This window comes from Arvicola amphibius, chromosome 12 (genome assembly GCF_903992535.2).
Source record: "Arvicola amphibius chromosome 12, mArvAmp1.2, whole genome shotgun sequence".
Lineage (NCBI taxonomy): Eukaryota > Metazoa > Chordata > Mammalia > Rodentia > Cricetidae > Arvicola > Arvicola amphibius.
In genome coordinates, this window is record NC_052058.2 from 3,201,232 (window position 1) to 3,224,861 (window position 23,630).

The window sequence follows — 23,630 nt, forward strand, 5'->3', positions numbered from 1 at the left end:
TTTCTTATCTTGTACATTTATGTTTTGTCTTTCCCATATACCTTCAGGCATTGTTTTGTTTTGAAACAAGTGAGGGTGTCTCTGCAGCTGTCAAGGCAGGCTGAGGAGCCATCTGTGAAGAGGTGGGAATACAACCTGCATCAAACCTCAGGGAATCTGATGCCAGACTGTATGTCGTAGGGAGGTCACCCAGACTCCCAAAATAATCACACAGAAATCACATTATTTAAATCACTGCTTGGCCCATTAACTCTAGCTTCTTTTTTTTTTTTTTTTTTTTTTTGGTTTTTCGAGACAGGGTTTCCCTGCAGTTTCTAGAGCCTGTCCTGGAACTAGCTCTTGTAGACCAGGCTGGCCTTGAACTCAGAGATCGGCCTGCCTCTGCCTCCCGAGTGCTGGGATTAAAGGCGTGTGCCACCACCGCCCGGCTAACTCTAGCTTCTTATTTGCTAGCTCTTACATCTTAATTTATAACGCATCTCCTTTAATCTGTGTATCACTACGAGGTCGCCTACCAGCAAAGTTCTGGCGTGTCTATCTCTGGTGGCAGCTCCATGGCTTCTCTCTGCCTCTGCCTCCTTTCTCCCAGCACTCAGTTTAGTTTTCCCCACCTAGCTCTACTCTTCCCTATCAGGCCAAGCCAGTTTTCTATATTAATTAACCAGTCGTATTCACAACATTCAGAGGAGAATCCCACACCACATCACCAGGCAGCTTAAGGTAGGCATATTTAGACACAATAGAATTTGGATAATGGTGTACATGCAACAATCATTCCCATTCTTGGTACACAATAAAACTTAAGATGTGGGGCTACACACATTGTTTGTCATAGCCAGAACCTGGAAACAACCTAACTGCCCCTCGACTGAAGAATGGATAAGGAAAATGCGGCACATTTACACAATGGGGTACTACACAGCAGAAAAAGATAACGACATTTTGAAGTTTGCAGGCAAATGGATGGAGCTAGAAAACATCATTTTGAGTGAGGTGACCAAGACCCAGAAAGACAAATATCACATGTACTCACTCATAAGTGGTTTTTAAACATAAAGCAAAGAAAACCAGCCTACATATCACAATCCCAGAGAACCTAGACAACAGTGAGGACCCTAAGAGAGACTTACATGGATCTAATAATGTAGTAGAAAAAGACAAGATCTCCTGAGTAAATTGGGAGCATGGGGACCTTGGGAGAGGGTTGAAGGGGAGGGGAGAGGCAGGGAGGGGAGCAGAGAAAAATGTAGAGCTCAATAAAAATCAATTAAAAAGTATGTGGCTGCACAAAAACTCCTCTACAGAGACATGTGACCATGAAGGCAGGTTCTAAGGATAAAAGGCTAGAATCTGGTGTGGTCTCTGACAAGATAGCAGAGAAGTCAGTAGGCCACAAAGTACATGTGACATCTCCCCTAGGGACGGGTTCTAGTAACTTGGAAATGAAGATAAAAATCTATCTGGGTGGGAGGGCATCTGGGATAACATTCTGAGTGAGCTCTTTCTCTCCAGCACAGGGTGGGTGAGCTCTGTCTCTGTAACATAGGGTGGGTGAGCTCTGTCTCTGTAACAGTGTGGGTGAGCTCTGTCTTTCCAGCACAGGGTGGGTGAGCTCTGTCTCTGTAACACAGGGTGGGTGAGCTCTGTCTCTGTAACACAGGGTGGGTGAGCTCTGACTACAGATAGCAGAAAGATGACCAGATCATTAATAATAACTACTCCCACCTTTCTGGGCATAAAACAAGTCTTTCCTCCTTCAAGGAGAGATCCCTGCATATCTAATATTTATATTTTCCCTGGTACTCTGGGCACAAGGACTTCTGTGCCCCCAACTGACAAGGTCTTGATGTAGCCCAGGATGCCACTGAACTCTGCAATCCTGCCTTAGTCTTACAAGAGATGAAATTATGGGCATGAGCCTACATGCCCAGCCACCATCAAATATTTTTAGGAGAGGTCACATGACCCTTTCCCATCTGGGCTGCACCCCAAGGTCTGTGTTTGCTCTCTTAGTCATCCTGCCCATGACTCTGGGATCAACAGTGGGAACTGGAAACTTAGCCTCCACTTCTGACAACTAACATGTCAGCATTACAAACAGTGGCTCCTCTTCCAGAGGACCTGGGTTCAATCACAACAGCCACATGGTGGTTCACAGCTGTCTGTAACTCCCGTTCATTCTTCTGACCTCCCTGAGCACCAGGAACACACAAGGTTACAGACATCCATTCAGACAAAAAAAAAAAAAAATTAAGTGTGTTCCACGCCTCCAACCCCACCAAAAGTCCTATGTGTCCTTATTTAGACCTGTTTGTGGAGTCTGGCGGCCACCATTTGATGAAAATTTAGTCTCTCCAGCTTGGGGTTTCATCATATCAAAACCTTGGGTCTCATTTTGGAGCAGATTACTTCATTCAGTCGGTTAAAAGAGACCAGGGAATCATAGCTGAGCATAGCACCAGTGACCCAGCCTAGCAGTATTTTTCATACCAGATATGGTATCTGTGGTGATCTGAAGGAAAATGGCACCCAAGGGGAGTGGCACTATTAAGAGGTGTGGCCTTGTTAGAGTGGGTGTGGTCCTGGTGGAGGAAGTGTGTCACTGTGGAGGCAGGCTTTAAGGTCTCATATGTTCAAGACATGCTCAGGGAGACAGTTCACTTCCTGTCACCTTTGGATCAAGGTGTAAGAACTCTCAGCTCCCTCTCCAGCACCATGTCTGCCTGTATGCTGCCTCGCCTACTGCCATGATGATAATGGACTAAACGTCTGAACTGTAATCCAGCCCCAATTAAATGTTTTCCTTTATAAGAGTCGCCGTGGTCATGGTATCTCTTCACAGCAATAGAACCCTAACGAAGACAGGATCAATATATGGGTTGTGTCACCTTGTAGTAGCGTGAGGAGAGATGGAAGACAGAGCAATAGATGTGCTCAAGTCTGGAACTCACCTTCTGGAAAGTCGGGCGCTATCTCCAAACATGCACGCACTATAGCACCGGTGCAGGTCTTCGTCCCTGGCATTAAGTTCACGTTAACGGGTTCGGCTGGCACAGTGCCGGGGTGAGGGTTGGGGCTCGGCGAGCGCGGGTGTCCCAGGTCGCCCCAGTCCCCCCACCCACCTACCACACACGCCTTCGGCTCGCCCTGCTTTCGGTTTCAGGGTAGATGGGAAGGTCGGCTCACCGGGCCTTCGCCACCAGCGGGACTCAGCCGCTGGCACTGAGGAGGACTTGGGCTCAATCCGAGAATGCAGCTCTCTCAGTTCTCCCAAGAACAAGCTGACCCCGAGTGCCAAAGCAAACCCACAGGCCGTCTTCCCCACACACTGTCTACTCTTGCTAACCAAAGGTTTGCATGTGGACTTCCGACTCCTGTTGGCTACTCCTCCAGACTTCATATCTACTCCTCAAAGCTGCTGCCCAGCTCCAATGCACACCTGTGTTCACTCTAAGGTGCCTAGTACCCTCTTCTCTTAGTGATGGGCAATTGACACTCGGGATGGCTAAGTACTTCCCGCGGTTAGCTGACTTGGGATGCTATCTCGTTTCATTCATATAGGCTGAAATTACTGTGACTGTGTGGCGCGAATAAATTATAACAGTCCTGCGTTTAGCAGTTGGGAGGCCAGGATCGAAGTTCTAGTCTTGGGTATATCATCTGGGTCACCTCTAGAGCTCAGGCACCAGGTGGCTCTGCAGGCCAGGAGAGCTGTCTGGGGAGCATTTGACTGATGAACTCTAATTAGGACTCTCAGAGACTGCTAATGTTAGGCTAACAGCAGGACGAGGGCTGGCGGTGGATTTGTACTGCTCTGCAGGAAGCTCCGGGAAGAAGTAACTTGATTCAGACACTTCTGCTCCAGAACAAACAGGTTTGGGGCGGGGGGTGGGGGGCAGGAAAGAGGCTTATTGAAAAGCAAAATACATACAGTTCAAAGGCACATGAGGTACCCATGGTCCTAAAAAGAGAAGGCTAGGCTTCAAGGGTGTGGGTGACTCACCCTCCCAGCTCTCAGGAGTTCCGGGCCGCCTCCAGGCCCTCTCGCCCCGCCTCTTGGGGTCGTGACCACGCCCCTCCATCCAGTACGCCAAGACCACGCCCCCATCCTCGGCCCCGCCCCTCCCTGGGGCGACTTCTGGGGCTGGACGGCGCCTACCTCTAAGACGAAGCTGCTCCGTGCCAGCGGCTGAGTCCCGCTGGTGGCGAAGGCCCGGTGAGCCGACCTTCCCATCTACTCTGAAACCGAAAGCAGCTCAGGACGGCGAGCCGAAGGCGTGTGTGGTAGGCGGGTGGGGGGACTGGGGCGACCCGGGACACCCGCGCTCGCCGAGCCCCCACCCCCACCCCGGCACTGTGCCAGCCGAACCCGTTAACGTGAACTTAATGCCAGGGACGAAGACCTGCACCGGTGCTATAGTGCGTGCATGTTTGGAGATAGCGCCCGACTTTCCAGAAGGTGAGTTCCAGACTTGAGCTGACCCAGGCGCCTGGAGGTGAGCACCCAGCAGGGTGGACGGAGACAGTTTTTTTCACACCACTGCTTGACCCCCTTGCCACACAGCTGTAGGGTCAAATGGTTCTGAGGACTCGTTGCAGGTCCCTCTAGGTTTGCTTCTTTTTTTCCTCAGCCTTTCCACTCCGTCCTGCTTTCTTTCCATATTTGGCTATTTCAGATTTACTTTGAGCACTCGGTGTCTCGCCGCTGCAGGCGCTGGGCCGGTCGTAGTTGGGCTGTGGGCCGAGGTCTGTGAAATGAGGAGAAGCTCCCTTCTCCCCAACCCTCCACAGCTTGTGAGAAAAGCATACAGCCACCAGCTTGTTACAGTACATACTGGGCATAGGTGCGGTGCGAAAATTGGATTAGAGCCGAAAGGGATGGTTCCTTTTTCCAGGAATATATGCATTTTTAAATGTTTGAAGTGTTCGGGAAGACTTAAAATGCAAAGAAATTGGGTGAAACATTTCTGAGAATAGAGCTTTCTGGGTGTGTGTGAAATAATTTTGGGCAGCAAAAGACCAGGTTTGTATGACCTCTTCAGTCCAGTGGCCACTGCCTGACTTGCTTCACAGCCCACAGCCAGGAGTGTGGCCCCACTAAGGGTTTGAGTGCAAAGCTTCCTTGGACGACTGATTTGAACAAAAGCAAAAATTACAACAGGAAATTTGAATGGGATATGAAGGTCGGAAATGCCAAGCTTTTGTTCATGTGGTGAGCCCAGGTTGGGCCATCCCCAGGTCCTGGACTGGAGCGATAGCTTTTGGAAAGGGACCCTGGCTGAGGCCTGTGGTGTGGGAGAGGCATGGCCAACGTCAGCAGAGAACCCGTTGGGCGTGGGTGGATGACATAGGGGCCCAGCCTCTGAGAGTCTGGGGTGTCTCAGGGGTGACTTGAAAGTCAAGGGAGCCAAGGCCTCTGAGTCAGTCCCATTCGAGCAGTGGGAGACACCAGCCTTATGTAGGTAGGTATAACCTCCACTTTGCTGAGGGGACCTGGAAGGAAAAAGGGGTCACTGAATGTGAGTGGAGTGGTCCCTTTCAGACCCATTTGCCCTGGCTCATGTCACTTGTCTCCCACGACACCCTGTGACTCAGGGCAGCTTTCCACAGCCCCCAGATGGTGAGCATCCTGTGTCAACAACCCCTGAGCTCTGCCGCCGAGCCAGGCGTGGGACTCTGCGGTTTCTGCTTCAGGACTGTCACCTTGATTTCTCAGAGAGCCGCACCTGCCTCCCTCCTGTTTAGTCTGATGGGTCAGCAAGAGGGCCTAGATTCCCATTAAGTCCCTGGGACATCTGTTACCAGCAGTGTGGGCAACAACATTCTGCTAGAGACAGCTCCTGCTTTGTGAACAAACCTACTCTGTCCACTCCAGCAACCGAGTGCCTGGGGCAGGACCTGTGTCTGGCTTTGGTTAGCCTAAAAGACGTTGGCTGAGCTGCACTCAGTTTCTCCAGGGTGTGTCACCCAGCTACTGAGGACAGGTGCTAGTGATGATTAGATCTCAGGAATCAAATGCAGGTTATTAATAACTAGTCACATCAGACTAGGGAGAGGCAGGTGCTTTTTTTCTTCCACTCCACTTAGAAGTGATGAGAAAAATCTCACAGCCATAGGAGTGGGCAGGACCCAAGCCTAAGTCTTCTGACTCAACCCCTACCTTCTTGCCATTATATGTTGACTAGAAGCCAAGATTCTTCAGATAAGGGGTAATGGGAGAACCAGCCAGGTATTACCCCCAAACTTCAGGTTTAAAGACTTAACAAACTAGAAGAAGGGGACACAGGGACAGATACAGTCTCTAAGCTTCCTCTGCCCCAGCTGTAGCTTTCCCAGGGTTCTTCTGGGCGGGAGCTATGGTCAGGCCGTGAGGGCTAGCAGGTGGAATGTCTACAGCATGTTAGGGACAGGGAAAGGTGACTCATTCCATGGGACAGAAGAGGAATCCCAAGGGCTGGGACACCTGCCACCACCACTACCAGGCCTGGGCCAGCACTTCTGTGTTGTTGCTTTGCTAAGAAAACAGTGCTTGAGGAATTCCTATGTGTGGCCGCTGGCAAGCCCTGTCTCAGGAGGAAGTGGAATGGCAGACCTCGAAATAAAAGTGAAAACACCCTTAGTCGTGACAGAAACTCTAGTCCCAGGCACATTTTGCATATGAGTACCTGCTGCAGGCAGCTGACTGTGATGTTCTAGCAAAGGCAGTGTGCACCTGTGCCGCCCAGCCCTGTGCGGTGCACTCAGATGTGCAGGTAGGGTCCTCTGCACCCCTGACAGCCCAGAGGGCAGGTCTCATTTCCGCAGCCTGGGCCGAGTCAGTTTCCCCCCTCCTTGCCAATTCAGAGCACCTCTGGAATCTCCCCGCAGCCTTTTCTTCCCTCATGGCCAAGCTGCACTCCTTCCAACCCAACCAGAAACCTCCACCTCCATGAGGAACCCGCTGTCTTCTTCCTGAGGTGGGCTTTCCCTGCTCTTCCCTTCCCTCCTCCCGAGCCCCTGGGTCTCAGCCTTCTCCTCTGTGGTGTTGACTGGAGGCCCTGTGTTTCCCAGAGTTTCTCTTCTCCTGGGTTCTCTGGAAGTCTGCACTTCTGGCTTCAGCCTCCTGGGGTTCCCTGCACCTGCTGAGCTGCTGTTCAGAGGGCTTATGAAGGCTCCCGAGGTCTGATAATTCTCTGTCACCAGCAGGCGCCTTGCAGCTGTCTGCTAGCCTGTCCATCAGCCTTGGAGCTGGCTGTGTCCCCACTGGAACTCCCTAATTTGGCCCTCTTCCTCCTTCCATCCTCCTCCTGCCTTGGAGGTGCTAATGTGGCTATGTCTGGAAATCAGCTTTCTGTCCCTAGGCTCCTCTCTTGGAGTTCTTTGTCGCTCTAAGGCTTAAACCTCCACTCTTAAGGAGAGACACTTGCTTTCTGCGATACTAGTCACCTTGGTTTACGTGATGTTTCGAGAGCTCCCTAGACAGGCGTCTCCGGCTGCATCCAGATCTCCCACTGTTGTGTTCCTCCCGTTCTCATCTGTTCCCTGACCAGGCTCAGAACAACCTCTTTCCTGGATGGTCTGGAATAGCAATTTACTCTCTTTGGGCCCCAGGTTTGTCTGTATTCTGTTTTTCTTTGCACCCTGAGGGTCTCTGTCAGAGTGGAAGAGTGTGGGTGGTATAACCTGGCAGGCTGGGATTCAAATCTGGATTGCTCTTTTTTATTTTTGAGACAAAGTGTCACTACATAGCTCAGGCTTCCCTTGAATTCACTGTGTAGCCCAGACTGCCCTGGAGCTCGGCGACAATCTTCCTGACTCCCCTCCCAAATGCTGGCATTGTGGTATTTGGTGCCTCAGCAAAAGAAGCAGTCAAATCTGGGTTTTGACTTTCTGGCTGTGGTCATGTGATCAAGGCAAGTTGCCCACGTCTCATAAGCATCCGTAGTCCCACTGGCTTGAAGGGGTGGTGGAGTCTTCGCCTGGAGCTCTAGACAGGTAAACTGAGCAGACATCCGTACCAAGCCCGGTGCGTGAGAGCTCAGGAAGGCTGTGTGTTTGAGGTCGGGGATCTGGGGAAGGCATGCCTGGCCTAAAGAAAAGCACGGACTACCAGATAAACCTCCATGTGCCAGGATAGACCAGAAATTATGCCATCCTATGCTGTCACTTCTCAGTCTAGGCCAGAGACCTCAGGTGGTGGTGGGTTGGGACAGGACACGGGGGATTAGCTAGAATGAGTCCCAGGCAGCTTCAGAGGTGGCGGCTGGGGGAAGGGGTGGAGTGGGAGTTAGGGCCAGGACTCCAGGTCCTTGGAAAGACCCAAAGCAGACTGACATTTAAAGGAAGAACAGCATTTGGTGGGAGGCCAACACAAGGACCCAGCAGAAGGAAATAAAACAGACTGGAGAAGTGGCCCAGGGACTCCAGGTCACTAGGAGCAGGGAGCAGTGGCAGGGTCTGACTTGGAGTCCCCAGCCAGCCCTCCACCTTTTTCCTTGTTCAAATGGGTGGCTTAGCGACGGAGAAGGTGGTTGGTGAATGGGATCAAACTAAACAGAGACTGCAAAGGGACTTCTGTCTTCTTCTGAGAGAGAAGCTAGGACTATAGCTTAGGTACAGCCTAGGAAAATGTATCCTATCTCCCAAGTCAGCATCAGTCAAAGACAGAAGAAACAGCCATGCTGGGGACGTGGTTCTGCAGCTAAGAGCACTGGGCTTAGTTCCCAGCATCCACATGACAGCTCGCAACGGTCTGTAACTCTGGTTCCAATGGGTCTGAGGCTCTCTTCTGGAGCACACACATGCACGCAGGCAAAACAGTTGTACACGCGAAAATAAATACTTGTGTAAAAGAAGCAGAACAAATGACAAAACTACAAAATCAGGTGGGGTGTGAGGCACGTGGGCAGAACGTAAGTGTGAGGCATGTGGGCAGAACGTAAGTGTGAGGCACGTGGGCAGAACGTAAGTGTGAGCTACGTTGGGCTGACTTCGTGGCTAGGTGTAGTAATTAGCTGTGGGCCGGCTTCCCGCCACCTGCTAGCTTATGTCCCGAAATAACAACACACAAATTGTATTCTTTTAAATACTGCCTGGCCCATTATTTTCAGCCTCTTACTTACATCTTGACTAACCCATATCTATTAATCTGTGTAGCACCACAAAGTGGTGCCTTACCAGGTAGATTCTAGCGTACGTCCATCTTGGGCTGGAGCTTCATTGCATCTGGCTTCTCTCTGAGGAGAGGCACGGCGGTCTGTCTAACTTAGGAGAGGTGTAGTATCTGACTGAGCCATCTACCTCACTTCCTTCTTCCTGTTCTGTCTACTCCACCCACCTAAGGGGCGGTCTATCAAATGGGCCAGGCAGTTTCTTTATTAGCCAATGAAATCAACTCAAACAGAAGACTCTCCCACATCATTTCCCCTTTTTCTGTTTAAACAAAAAAGAAAGGCTTTAACTTTAACATAGTAAAATTACATATAACAAAACAGTTATCAAGTAAGAATTACAGTTACAATATTTATATCTACTTTATCTTTTATCATAACAAAGGAAAACAACTATAACTATCTATTCTTCAGCTCCATCAAAGACTCCAGAAGAACACAATATTACCTAAGTAAATAAGAAATATGCAATTTCCATATAACTCTAGAAATGATAGAGACATCTCGCTGCCTGGACAGTCACCCAAAGTTCTTTTGTATTGTTGGGGCATCTATCTTCGGCCTATAGGCCCACAGTATCCAGCAGAGTTTCCCATGAAGCAGGAAATTTCAAAGACAGTTCAGTCACTATCTGCTGTGTCCTGCAGAATGTCTCGCAGACTCTTTCATGAATCAGGAACCCAAAGAGATCATCTCACCTCTAGGCAAGTTCAGCAGTCCTCTCTCTGAGGGTTCTCTGTGTCCAGTTTATGCAATAGTCCAGGCAAGAGCAGTTTCTTGCCCAAATGGCTATCAAACTCTATAAGGAGCCTCTTCGATGCCCATCTTCCTCTTGAAGTAGATTGGTGCTACCAGGAGCAGACATGTCTCATTGTCATGAAAAACCCTAAGTTATTAAGACATTTAAAATGCAATATTCTGTAGTCTTTGGAAGATATGAAGTATGCCTATCTAACTGAAATATATCTCTATATATCTAGAAAATCTAACTAACATGACTACAAGTTTAACTATTATCAATGATTATTCATTAGCAACCTATATTTCCTAATTATACATTACATTTTTAAATGAACTACACAATCACAATACCTTAATCGTTATTAGAAATACATATACATATAACGAAGTAGACCTTAAATTTCTATCAATAAGGCAAAATTTATACCAATGTAAATTATTCATATCTATATCATCTCCCCCTTTAAATGTAAAAGAACATTTATAAACAATATTTGGGAATATGGACGTAGTTATTTCTCTCCAAACTGCTTCCTGCTGAATGGGGACGCTGTTAATCAGATCTTTCATGGTGTAACCTGTGTGCCAGGTTCATCTCAGTCATCAGTTGGGTGAAGTAATTTTCTGAAGGTATTCACAGCAACCTTTCAGGAGGGCGTGGTCTATCATACCATATTGGGATAGAAGCAATCCAACGGGTCTCATTTTCTGTAAAAATAAAAGAAGAATCTCTTTTCCAAAGTATCATATCCTTAGATCCAAATTCTAAAGTCAAGGTATTTTCAAGATATCTTTCTTGGATTAGTTCAGCAGCATTTATAAACAAATATCTTTTAGCAGCTGTTGCTCCTTCCTCAGCATTCAAACAATTCAAAAAGAGCATAATAGCATACAGTATCAAGATTCTCTGTGTATTTTCCATCTTTGTGCGGCTTTATTTTAACCTCTATTTCGTTTATTTTTACTTTTATTTTTTGAGACAGGTTCTCTGTATATCTTTGTCCTGGAATAACTCTGTAGACCAGGCTGTCCTTGAACTCTCAGAAATCCGTCTGTCTCTGCCTCCCCAGTGCTGGGATTAAAGGTGTGTGCTACAACACCTTGAACTCACAGAGATCTTTCCGTCTCTGCCTCCCAGGCATTCGGATTAAAGGTGTGTCCTGCCACACCTTGAAGTCACAGAGGTCAATCTACCTCTGCCTCCCAAGTGTTGGGATTAAAGGTGTATACAACCACAACAAACTACTTCTTTTTTCTTTCTTTCTTTCTCTTTTTCTTTTAACTGTAAGAACTTTAACTTTTAGCCTGCATGTATTTTTAACTCACTGCAAACCATTTAGAGATTTTCTTTGTCTTTGAATCTCTCTTTACTGTATATCTCTCTTTTTCTGACCACACGAGTCTTTAATTTACCAAGCAATATAGGTAGGATTAAAGCCGTGGCTTTGACAGCAAGATCCAGCCCATTCCTTAGCTTTCTGTGATTCCGGCCTTGTGGCTGAGATATTGGCCAGAGCCACATTCATTGCCATAATTCTACAGTGTTTCAAGGTCCCTGCCAGCAAGCAAGCTGCAACAGTGTTAAACAACACTCAAAAGCTCCATAGTCAGGACCGCCTGCTTGAAAGAGTCAGAGTTTGCCCTGGCAGGATGGCCCAGAAAGCTGGCATTTTAAAACGACACAGCTTTTTTCCTGCTACGGCTGAAAACCGAAAAGCATGCAGTTAATTTTCATCAACAGCATTTAAGTGTTTTGTAGCAGGACCTCTTAAAAGAGCTGCAATGTTTTGCAGCTGAAGCTGAGTCAGGAAGCCTCTCTTAGATGAGAGCACTTTCTTACCTCTAGCAAGCAAAGCCAAACCTGAGAAATAGCTGCTACCAAGAAAACATGCTTTACTCTATTCTTTCCCAAGCTTTCTCAGGCTTTCTGTGGATTCAGTTATCCATGTTGGGCGCCATTCTGTAGTGATGAGCTGTGGGCCGGCTTCCCGCCACCTGCTAGCTTATGTCCCGAAATAACAACACACAAATTGTATTCTTTTAAATACTGCCTGGCCCATTATTTTCAGCCTCTTACTTACATCTTGACTAACCCATATCTATTAATCTGTGTAGCACCACAAAGTGGTGCCTTACCAGGTAGATTCTAGCGTACGTCCATCTTGGGCTGGAGCTTCATTGCATCTGGCTTCTCTCTGAGGAGAGGCACGGCGGTCTGTCTAACTTAGGAGAGGTGTAGTATCTGACTGAGCCATCTACCTCACTTCCTTCTTCCTGTTCTGTCTACTCCACCCACCTAAGGGGCGGTCTATCAAATGGGCCAGGCAGTTTCTTTATTAGCCAATGAAATCAACTCAAACAGAAGACTCTCCCACATCAGCTAGGGAAGAGAATAAACCTTCTTCTGGAAGTAACTGGAGAAAGCGACCTAGAGCAGGGATGTCTGCTCCTTTTCAGATGCATTGACTTTTAGTGTCTGAGGTCAACAATCGTGCAGGTGGGTCTCTCAGGGAGGATGTCTGGGTTGAAAGGAGAAGAAGGGACCTCACACATTGTACACCATGCCAGCTCAGTGTGGTTTCAAGGAAGCTGTTCAGTATTTTAAAGTGTGTGTGTTAAGTCTGAGCTGTCAGGGGTTAACTGTATCGCAAGCTGCCTCCAGGACAGATAAGGGGAAGACCAGCTTGACCAGTGGCGTTAGTGAAGTCACAAGAGGCCTTGAAAAGAGAAGTTTGGGGGTGGTAGAGTGTAAGTCCTTCTTGGGAAGCTGGGTTGTGTGGATGAGGGGATGTGGCCTAGTAGAGAGGAGGCACGGGATCCCAGGGACAGCTGAGAGCAGAGAGGCTGTGGCTTCCCTCAGCCCTGTGAGGGACTTCACACTGAATGCTAAAGGACAGAGCTGGCCAGTGTGGCCCCTGGTGGAGCAGGTGAGCATGCATGAGAAGCCACCACGGATGCTGCCCGGGAGACCAGGGCAGGCGTTTGCCGGCTGGGGAGTTGGGCTGGATTCAGAAGTTACCTCTGCAGCCACTGCGAGAGGGCCAGGGCAGATCAGGGGCCCCGTGCAGGGAGACACAGGTGTGGTGGCAGGAAGCAGAGGCTGTTCTGGTCTGATGGCTTCTGTGTTTTCTATGCAGTAGGAAGTGACATTGCCTGGGGAGGCTGGAGGGAGTGGTCAAGGCTTGTAGAGAAAAGTTTGAAATAGATACTGAAAACGTGAGGGTCTGAAAGCGAAAGGCTGGCCTCATACTGTTGTCACCAAGAAGTTTCCTAAAAGGGACCCTGGTAAGCAGGATTTTAGACCTAGCACTTTGTGTAGTGGGCTCCTCAGCTTGTGGGATCTGGGTGAGAGCCCCATGGACATTGGGTGGCATGGACCATTGCCTGCCCATGTGTGTAAGTCCTTCCCAGCTGTCTTGTCTTTACCCAGGCACCCAGTGCTCTGAGGCTGGAGCCTCCTTTATGGCTTTTCCCTGTGAGTGGGGAACATTGTTTCCATCCGCAGCCCACTCTAGGCCAGCCACCATTAGCCAGTCTTTCTGTACCGTGAGATTTCAAGACTTACAGACAGCTGGCATAAAAAGTCTTAGCCCCTGGGTGGTGTGCTCAGTGGCACAAAGGCTCCTGCTGGCTGCAAAGGCTCCTGCTGGCTGCAAAATGTTCATCTCAGTCAGTATTTACTGAGCACCTGTGATGTGTAGTAAGTAGAGGAAACCCCCTTGCCCCCATGGCGCTTTTAGTCAGGTAGGGAAGTCAGAGAGCAAAGGCACGAACGTTTGGTACAAGGTAGCAAGTGCTGCGGGGACAGAGTAGCAGGTGGTGGGTTTCTATACTGGCTGATGAGGTTTATTTGAAGCGAGGGAGCAGGACTGAATGGCTGCTGGGCAGCAAGCAGGAGGCATGTCTGCTGTCACGGCACAGTGGACAAGGGGTAGGGAATAGACGATAAGAACACAGAATGATGGTCCTAGAACAGCAGCATTGACTGCTAGTGACACCGGCTCCTACCAGAGTGTCCCTTGACACAGCCCTGGGAGGTGAGCAGTGACAGAGCTAATCTCTGTCTTTTCTTAATATTATTATTATTATTGAGATTATAATACTTCATTTCTCACTTCCCTTTTATTCCCCCAAACCCTCCCATATATCCCTTCTTGCTCTCTTTCAGATTCCTGACTTTTTTCCCATTGTTTTTACATGCATATATGTATATGCACATACATATATATTCCTAAATATAACCTGCTCAGTCTGTATAACGTTACTCGTGCATACGTTTTCAGGGGTGACCATTGGGTACTGGATAAGCAATTGGTGTGCTCTTCCCTTGGGACCACCATGTCTTCCACTCACAGCGTTCTTTAGTTTCTGTGGTTTCCTCTGTGTAGGGTTGAGTCCTGTGAATGTTCCCCCATCAACTTTGGCATGTCTGTTGATCCACTCACATCTGGGTAGTCATGCTGGTGAAACTGTAGGGGTGTAGCTTCTGACATTAAGGAACACAGTCTCACCGCAAACTCCCTGAGCTCTGGCTCTTAGAACCTTCCTGTCTCCTCTTCTGCAGTGTTCCCCGAGCCTTAGCTGCAGGAGTGTGTTGTAGATATATCCGTTGGGACTAGGCTCCACCGACTTCCAGTCTTTAAAAGGGTCACTCTGGCTATGGGGCTGTAAAGGAATAAAGCAGCTCCAGAGGCCAGCCTTGAGACCAGTGTCACCAGTGGAGTGACAGCTGCACTGTGGGTGGGGTTGGGAGCACTGAAGGTGGGTCCGTGGGGCTGGCTGGGCACCACAGGGCAATAGGGTTTGGTGTTGTGAGGTAGCAAGGAGCCAAGGACAATGCCCAAGTTTCGGGCCCAAGCCACAGGGTGAGGGTGAACGTGGCAGCATTTTACAAGGGTGGGGAAAGAGTAGCAGGAGCCAGGTGGAGTGGGCACTGGGTGTTAGGTGTGAGATACTTGCCAATACTAGTGAAGGAATGCACTAGGTAATTGAGATGAGACTGGGGTTCAAGGGAGGGGCTCACACTGCAGACAGGATCAGAACAAGTAGAGTCTGAGGCAGGAAGATGGCAATTTCAAGCATGCCTGGGCTCCATAGTGAGTAAGTTGAAAGCTAACCTGAGCAACTTAGTGAGACACCATCTTAAAATATATTTTTAAAAAAAGTGTGTGTGTGTGTGGGGGATTAGGCATCAATGATAGAGCTCTTACTCAGCATATGTGCGGGCTTAGGTTTAATCACATGCAAGTGTGAACACACATTCTCTACATTAGCGCCAGGATATATGTATAAGGTGCATATAAAACCTAAATGAGTTTTTGAATTTAAACTTGGATCCCATTTCCAGGTTATCTTGTTACATATATACAAATGCATCAAGACTTCAAAATTTTCAGAATAAATTGAAATTCAAAATCCAAAAGCACTATCACCCCCACATGTTTTGGATGAGGGATGAGCAATCTGTGTTTAAATCAGGGGCTGGAGAGATGGCTCAGTGTTAAAAACAAACAGGCAAACAAACAATGTGCTGCTCAGGCAGAGGATCTGGGTTTACTTCCCAGCACCCACATGGAGAGATAGCTGTCCACAACTCCAGTTCTGGGGTTCCAGCACCCTCTTCTGGCCTCTGCAGGCACTGCACACACACAGTGCATTCATACACATGGGTTGCATTTACACACCTGCATCCAAAACACTCATACACATACAAGCAAATCTCTTAAAAATATATATATATAAATCTTCCCCACATACAGCTGTCTGATTTAAGACTAGTTGTTTCGTTACACGGTCGAAGGCCTATGCAGGAGATCGCATGTGATGAAAGTCCAAGTTGTAACAGTTGACGAAGGACCAGGCTCCAGGGGCTGGAGAGCGGGCTCGGTAGTTAAAGGAGCCCTGGCTGCTCTTCCCGAGGACCCTGGTGTGTGTCCTACCATGCACATGATGGCTGATAACCGGCTGTAAGTCCAGGTCCAGGGACTCCCTCTCCTAGCCTCTGAGGGCCTTACATGCGTGTTGAGAACAGACATGCAGGCAAAATGCCATATACAATTAATTTTTAATTAATAAACAATTAAAAAATAATCAAACTATAGGTCCCATAGAATTACCTTCAAAAGCACCACTTCAGCCAGGATAATCCTCTGGACACAGTTTCTCACTCTTTTTCTTTATTGTCTTGTTATTCAGTATACAGCCAGCCCAACTGGCCTTGGACTCAGTGCCTTCTCCCTGAGTCTCCCAATAGCGTGTGCCATCACTATTGGCCACTCTAGTGATGCATTTGCCTGATATTTACTTGTGAAGCCCGTGGCTAGCTCATCTCATGAGTCTTTCCAGGGCTGACTGGTTCCACTGAGGGAGGAAAAGGCCACCCCTAATCCATTCTGCCTGCTTCTCTTACCTCACGAGGCTTCCTGCTGATCCAGCCGTCCCACCCTGATAGTGCTGAGTGTCTAAAGGATACAGTGTTGGAGCCGACCCTGGAATACCCACCACATGGGCTGGGCATCTGGGGTGTCTGGTTGGGGAGTGGACCTCAGAAGCCTCTGTCCAACTAATGAGGCCATTTGTTTTCTCCATTGGCCTGGATCAATGCTGGCCTCCCTGCCAGAAAGGGGGTATCCTATCTGCCACTCATAAAACATGGCATTCTGTTTCAGCTCAAGTCTGTGGCCAGTTTCCAGCTTCCAAAATACACAGCGGCTACCTCATACCCTGGATAACACTGAACCTATGCGTACTTTGTTTTTCCTATGTATATGATTGAGTTTAATCTATAAATTAACCATAGTAAAAGATGAACAACTAATAATAAATAGAACAATATGCCGTGATAAACTGCCAGAATCATTACTTATTCATGTGTAATAATAAATAATGAAGCTCTGAGAAACCATAGAAGTTGATATGATAACAAGACGACTTCCAGGTGGGTAGTGTATACAGCCTAGATACTCTGGACAAAGAGAAAGTCCATGGGGCCGTGGTGGCACACGCCTTTAATCCAAGTACTGGGGAGGCAGAGGCAGGTGGATCTCTGTGAGTTTGAGGACAGCTTCATCTACAGAGTGAGTTCCAGGATATCTAGGGAAAACCCCCACTCCAAAAAAAAGAGAGAGAGAAGGTTCATATCATAAATAATATAGGGTAGGAAGGCATAAGATGTCAACAAGCTACCAAGAAATGGTGTATGCAGCTTAAAACTCATGAATTATGTATTTCTGGAACTTTCCCCTTAATGTTTGAGACATTGGTTGATCTCAGGTAACAGAAACCACAAGCAGCAAACTGTAGATGGGGGGGGGGGGCACTGTGCTCGCTGCCATGGGTTCTGGAGCCTGACTAGAGCCATTTCAGCTTCCTCTTCCTTCGGAACACCTTCAGACCATGCAAGCTGGGCCAGGGGGTTCTAAGCCACATCTAGCATGTCTGTTGTTGACTATGTATGTGGTTCTGTGTCCACACGGTTCCTGGACTCTCAAATTCCGTGGGTGTGTGCCCTGTATATCTGTCTGTGTGAGCAACGTGGATGGCCCGAAAGGGAGAGAGGAGAAGGAACTGTAGATCCGTCCTGTCTACCCCTTCACTCGATGGAGCTGGGTGCCAAGGAGGGAGCCTTTCTGATGAGAACTGGGAGCTGTGGCTAAGACCAAGTGTAGAGAACCAACCCTGGGGAGCCCTGCAGGAAGTGAGGTGCCGAGCAGCAGGAGGAGTCCCTGAAGATGTGGTCAGCCTGGGAGGAGAAACTAAGAGTTCAGTGTCTCTAAGGCCAGGGTTGAAGAGGGATATGCCACAGACCACCAATTCAAAGGGCAGGAGGACTGTGATACACTTACCCCTCACCTCCAGATGACACAGCCCCACACCCCAGTTTATTCAAGAGCAGGATGCAGGGGCACTCAGGAGGGTAGGGAAGACCTCAGAAAGGTGCTGGGGGCATTTGGTAAGGGACATGGGTCTTCTGGGACCTTTGGGAAGGTGTGGTTCTGTCAGATGGTGCCCTGAGCTCCAGAGATGGAACACTTGGCTGGGAGATGCTCCTGGGCTGAGGGCACCCTTCCGACGGGGCCCGAGGAATGCGAGGTTGGGGCCGACTCAGCAGTGCTTCCTGTTCCCCAGTGTATCTGTAGGGAAGGGATGGTTTGCACACAGCAGCTGCTCAACACCTGAGCGGAGGGATGGTCCAAATCCCTGAATTCTAAACAATGCACTGAGTAAGGGGACAGGGAAATGTGCTGAGAAGATAAAACGGAGAAACAAAAACAGCTCGACTGGGAAGATGGCTCAGTTGATAACATGCTTGCTGGCCTAGTCTAGTTAGTGAACTCCAGATCAACGAGAGACCCTGTCTCGGAAAGTAAGGGAAGACTCCTGAGGAATGACCCCTGAGGTTGACTTTCGTACTGCACATACATGCACACGTGTGGGCACAGGTGTACCTGGAGCTGGGGAGTGGGAGAGGGTGGGCTGTGTGGCTGGGAGTGGTGGTGAGCTGAGACAGCTTGAGCAGGGCACACCTGCATGGCCTCTGCTGCCCCCCCTTTCCCCACCACACACACGCACACACACACACACACACACACACGCACATGCACACACACACAGACAGCTCTGAGCAGAAGGAAAGCCACTTACTGACCACACACGCACACCCTCCCCCCACACACACACAGAGCTCTGAGCAGAGGAAAGCCACTTACTACCACACACTCACACACACGCGCGCACACACACACACACACACACACAGCTCTGAGCAGAAGGAAAGTCACTTACTGACCACATACCCTCCCACACACACACAGAGCTCTGAGCAGAGGAAAGCCACTTACTGACCACACACACACACACACACACACACACACACACACACACACACACGCTCTGAGCAGAGAAAAGCCACTTACTGACCACACACAGCTCTGAGCAGAAGGAAAGTCACTTACTGACCACACACACACAGTTCTGAGCAGAAGGAAAGCCACTTACTGACCACACACACACACACACACACACGCTCTGAGCAGAGGAAAGCCACTTACTGACCACACACACACGCTCTGAGCAGAGGAAAGCCACTTATTGACCACACACACACACACACACACACACACACACACAGCTCTGAGCAGAAGGAAAGTCACTTACTGACCACACACACACACACACACAGCTCTGAGCAGAAGGAAAGCCACTTACTGGAAGGCCCAGATGCAGAGAGCTTGTTTCCCAAACAAGCAACAGCAGGCACCGGACAAAAAGCTTACACGTGCGTCAGAATCTAGAGAAACCCTAGAATTACACACGTTCCACTTTCAAGTGCTTGCCAGCCAGCAGAGAGCTGCTGCCCAGAGACTACAGCTGTGGTCTCAGCCTCCACAGAATTCCAGACTTGGGAATTCGACTGTGCCGGAGCCATACCCGGTCATCACAGTGCAAGGAGAGAGGGCGTGGGGCCACAGCACGCTTCAGAGGGTGCAGGCATGAGGAGGTGGGAGGCATGGCACATTTTTGCTGAGACGGGAGTTTTTGGGAGAAGGAGCCACCATCTACCTAGAGTCCCAGTCAGCTCCAGACGCCCCCTCCCTCCACTCTACCTTCTCCCATTCCCTTGGATGCCAGCACCTCTGCCAGGTGTGGGGGCTTAGATCCCCAAATCCAGCCTTGGTTTCTCTGGGGGCCTTCAAGCCCCCATATCACATGGGCCTGCCCTGTCTCTCTCCCACCTGGGTGGAGTAGCACCCTGACGTTTCTCAGACACTGCTAACCTCTGCCACCCTCTGCTCAGTGTCTGGAAAGGTCCTTTCAGATTCCAGAGCAGCCTGCCCAGGGTCTCAGCACTCTGCTAACTGAACAAGCCGGAGCGCTTCCGGGTTCATCTGGCTGTGGCCACACTGGGCCCTGCCCTCTCCTACCCCCTCCTCCACCTATGGCACCTGGGCAGCACAGCCTCCCTTCGGTTTCTCAGACAGAGTAAACCACTGTCCCTCTGGCTGTGGCTCTCACAGCTCCTCTTCCTTATTTTCTCCACAGAGCTTACCACACTCTGTAGTTCTACCTTCGTTTGCTCCTGTGTCCCCAACCGCCCACCACGGCTAGGCCATATATCCTGTTCACTGGGTTTTTGTTCTTTTGTTTTTCTTTTTTTTTAAGATTTATTTATTTAATATGTATGAGTGATTTTGTCTGTGCCTGCAGAGGTCAGAAGAGGGTATCAGAGCCCCTGGAACTGAAGTTTTATGGATGGTTGGGAGCCACCACGTGGGTGCCGAGATTCAAACCTAGACCTTCTGCAAATGCAGCCAGTGTTCTTCACCACTGAGCCATCTCTCCAGTCCCTCCTGTCCACTTTCAGTTCCTGAACTTGGTAGCCTGGCGTGTCTGGAAGGCATCTTATCCTGAGCATGAGGAGTGATGGGTCAGTGGGGGTGGGGATTGCAAATGCCTCATGATCTCCAGAGCCCTTGGACACCATTGTGTGCCCCACCTGCCCCCATTGGACGCTTTTCATGTTGAGATGGGTCAGCAGGCTTTTAGGTTAGAGAGAAGCTAGTTACTGTTTTAGGATGTGGGCTACACTCTCTGTGTTAGCTTGTTCAGCTCTGCCATTGTAACATCTGCAAAAAATTGACCTGGCTACATTCTGCTAAAACTTGATTTACGAAAGGAGCTGGCAGGCTAGCCATCTCCTGATCCACAGTATTAACTTATTTATCCTCAAAGGCCTGTGAGGTCACCACACTGTCACCATTAGCGAATGAAACAGAGGGGCCTAGAGACCAAGTACATTGCCTTAGTTGGTAACAAGGTGTAAAACCAGAATTTGAATCCAGACTGGTCTACCCCAGAGTCCATGGAGGTGCCTTCCACATACGCTGCCTTCATGTGGGCCCTGAGGAAGCAAAGGCATGGAGGGACCCCTGCTCCTGCTGATTCCCCAGGCAGCAGGACCCCTTCAATCCTTCATCTCCCCATTTAAAAACCGGGGGATGATGCTAATGTGTGTGTTAAGGAGTGTGGGAATCAGAACAAGCTAGGTGTGCAAGTGATCAAGCCACGCTGGACATTGCCCCCTCCCATGCTTACTTCCAGCACCTGGATTCCATGCGTGTTTTTCTACAATGTCCCCTCCACTGGGCCTGTCCTGGATTGTCTGTAGTGCCTTTGCACCATGACCTCAGGCTGGGCCCCGTGTCCTTATTTACCAATCGTGGATTGAGTGCTCCCAGCCAGGCGCTGCTGGCTTCTCAGGAGAGTAATGAGGAATGGATGTGCCCTGGGAAGTTTGTAGAAAGTGGGGACCACACAGAGTGGAGGCTGTGGAGGGGGTCCAGAGCTCTGGAGCAAGTAGGCCTTTGAGGGGGAAGCTTTGCTGTGGCTTTTCCTGGTTGGCACTAGCTGACTTGAGGGGGAGACAGTGTCCCACAAAGGCTTCGGTCTCGCAGTTCCTCAGGACACGTGTGGGTCAGGGGCTCTAGAGCTGCCCTTCAACCCTGCACCCACATCTTGTCACCCGTCGTCGCTGGCTGCTAAGCTGCTGGAAGGAGGAAGTGGACTTGACAGGTGAGAGAGAAATCACGCTTCTCTGAGGAATTAAAGCCCCACCCTGGCAGTTCTTAGTTCTTCCTTCCCACACCGGCCTTGTCTCTTCTCATCTCACCTGGCTGTTGCTACCCCTGCCTCCCCTGCCTCCCTGGGCCTCCTCGCTCAGCTCTGTGGAGAGCAGGATTGTGTTGGTTCCAGCTGTGGGTCAGGGGTAGCGCAGAGCCCTGTCTGGAAGGACCGCTCCTCCATCTCAGAGGAACTCTCCATGTCTCTGACAGGAACTTGGGAAGAACCTCGGCCTGGCTCAGTGACTTCCCTGAGCGATGGACTGGGATGTGACACTGTAAGCTGAATAAACCCTTTCCTCCCCTAGCTGCTTTTGGTCACGGTGTTTATAAGAGCTTGGAAACCCTGACTAGAACGCTCCCGTAGAGAGGACCTAGTGTGAAGGGCACAGGCTTCCCCGCAGTCCTGGTGGGGCTTTATTTAACCCAATCATCACTGATGGAATCTGGAGGGTAGAAAATAGTCACAGAACTCTGTAGGTGAGATTCTTGGGTTAAATCTCCCTTGGCTGCGACAGAAATTGTGTTCCCCAGTGGGTGCAAATTAGAAGGTTGGATCTGCTTTGGGGATTTTGCCACATGCTGTCCTGGGAGAGCAGAGACTAAATCTGTTATATTAAATGTCACCATCAAACAAGAAAAGTATAAGGTAAAAAAAATCTTAATTCCTTGGGCATATTTTTGTTATTGTTTTAGTTGGTAATTCTGTATCTTTACTGGAACTTCCTGGTGTTCTTAGATATAACATCACGTCTTATTTTGTTTTATGAAGTGAAATTCACATGCCATGAAATGTACCTCTTGGTGATTTGCTGAGCAATTCTTGGGCAGTTTTTAAGTTGATATTACAAAGGATATCTGACCTTGGAAGCTGAAAGCAGATAAGAATATATAATCTGAGAAATCATGATTTATTCTGATAACTTTGTGTGTGTGTGCACACGTGTTCATGTGTGCAGGAGTATGTATATACACATTCGCTCATGCATGTGGAGGGCAGTCTCGGGTCTTCTGAATTGGCACCTGACTCTCACTGACCTGGAACTAGTCTAGGCTCGCTAGCCAGTGAGCCCCAGGGTCCTCCCGTCCCATCTCCCTGGTGCGGTGATCACAAGTGTGCACCCCCCCCCCCCGCCTGACTTTTACACGTGGGTGCAGGGGATCAAACTCGGGTCTTGAAGCTTGCAAAGCAAACACTTTACCAATGGTGCCATCTCCACAGCCCTGATAACTGCCATGATATGATAAGTTATGTGACTTGCTCTGCTAGGAGAAATGTGCTAAGTCTGCTGGTTTGACTCACAGCTCACACATCCTGCCAAGATGGTCTGGAAGGCAGCCGGCCCTGGAAGATCTCCTGCCCACACCCTTGGCTTTCTTCTCCTCCTGTGCCTCTCCCCCATTTATTGTTTTTTTCCTGGAGCTGGGGCCTGCCCTTCTCTAGCCTCTCTCTCTCATCCTCTTTTCAAATCTTCCTCTGACCTAGGCATGTAATCTCAGAAATGCTTCCCGGATGAGGGCTCTGCCTCGGCTCAGCAGGGCTGGGCAGCTGTGGTGATGTTTGTTTCTGCTTTAACAGATAGAGGGGCTATCCTGCACTCCTGCGCTCCCCTGAAGTAGTCTCTTCCCACAGTTCCCAGCCAGCCATCCTCCACATACATCAACCCTAACGAGATGAAAACCAGAGGCAAGGTGCGAACGTCCTTGTGGCATCCACACAGGCTCCTCTGTCTCCACACTGGTATCTCAGCGACTTTCAGAGCCTTTTCTGACAGCGACTTCAGTTATGTAGTAATCAGTACACAGGTGACAGAAAACTGGGCAGCCTGAGAAGCCAAGCAGACCCAGATGAGGCTCTTGGGAGATGAGGCAGTCCGCAGCGGAGGCCACGCCCTCTGGGGCTGAGAGCACAAGGGGTGGTGATCAGTGGTTCTGGTTATCATCTGGGACCCTGCTGAACCAGTCTGGTGAGAACTCGCTGTGGAGAAGGGCTGTCTGGCAGTGGTGAGACCCAACAGATGAGGTCACATCGAGGTGTTGCTCTATCATCTCACCTCATTCTCCTTCCAAGAAAACGTCTGTGGTGCCAGCTGTCACTCCACCTCCTGATATAGACCCCAGC

At 49.4% G+C, this 23,630-nt stretch overlaps 1 protein-coding gene across 1 annotated transcript in view; it reads left to right on the forward strand.

Moving 5' to 3' along the window:
• The first annotated feature begins 4,129 nt into the window (after positions 1–4,129).
• Traf5 (TNF receptor associated factor 5) overlaps positions 4,130–23,630 on the forward strand; it is a 50,644-nt gene continuing 31,143 nt past the window's right edge. Inside the window, exon 1 of the mRNA XM_038349691.1 lies at positions 4,130–4,459. Coding sequence (XP_038205619.1) covers positions 4,428–4,459 — 32 coding nt within the window. The 5' untranslated portion in view covers positions 4,130–4,427. The remainder of the gene's footprint in view (positions 4,460–23,630) is intronic.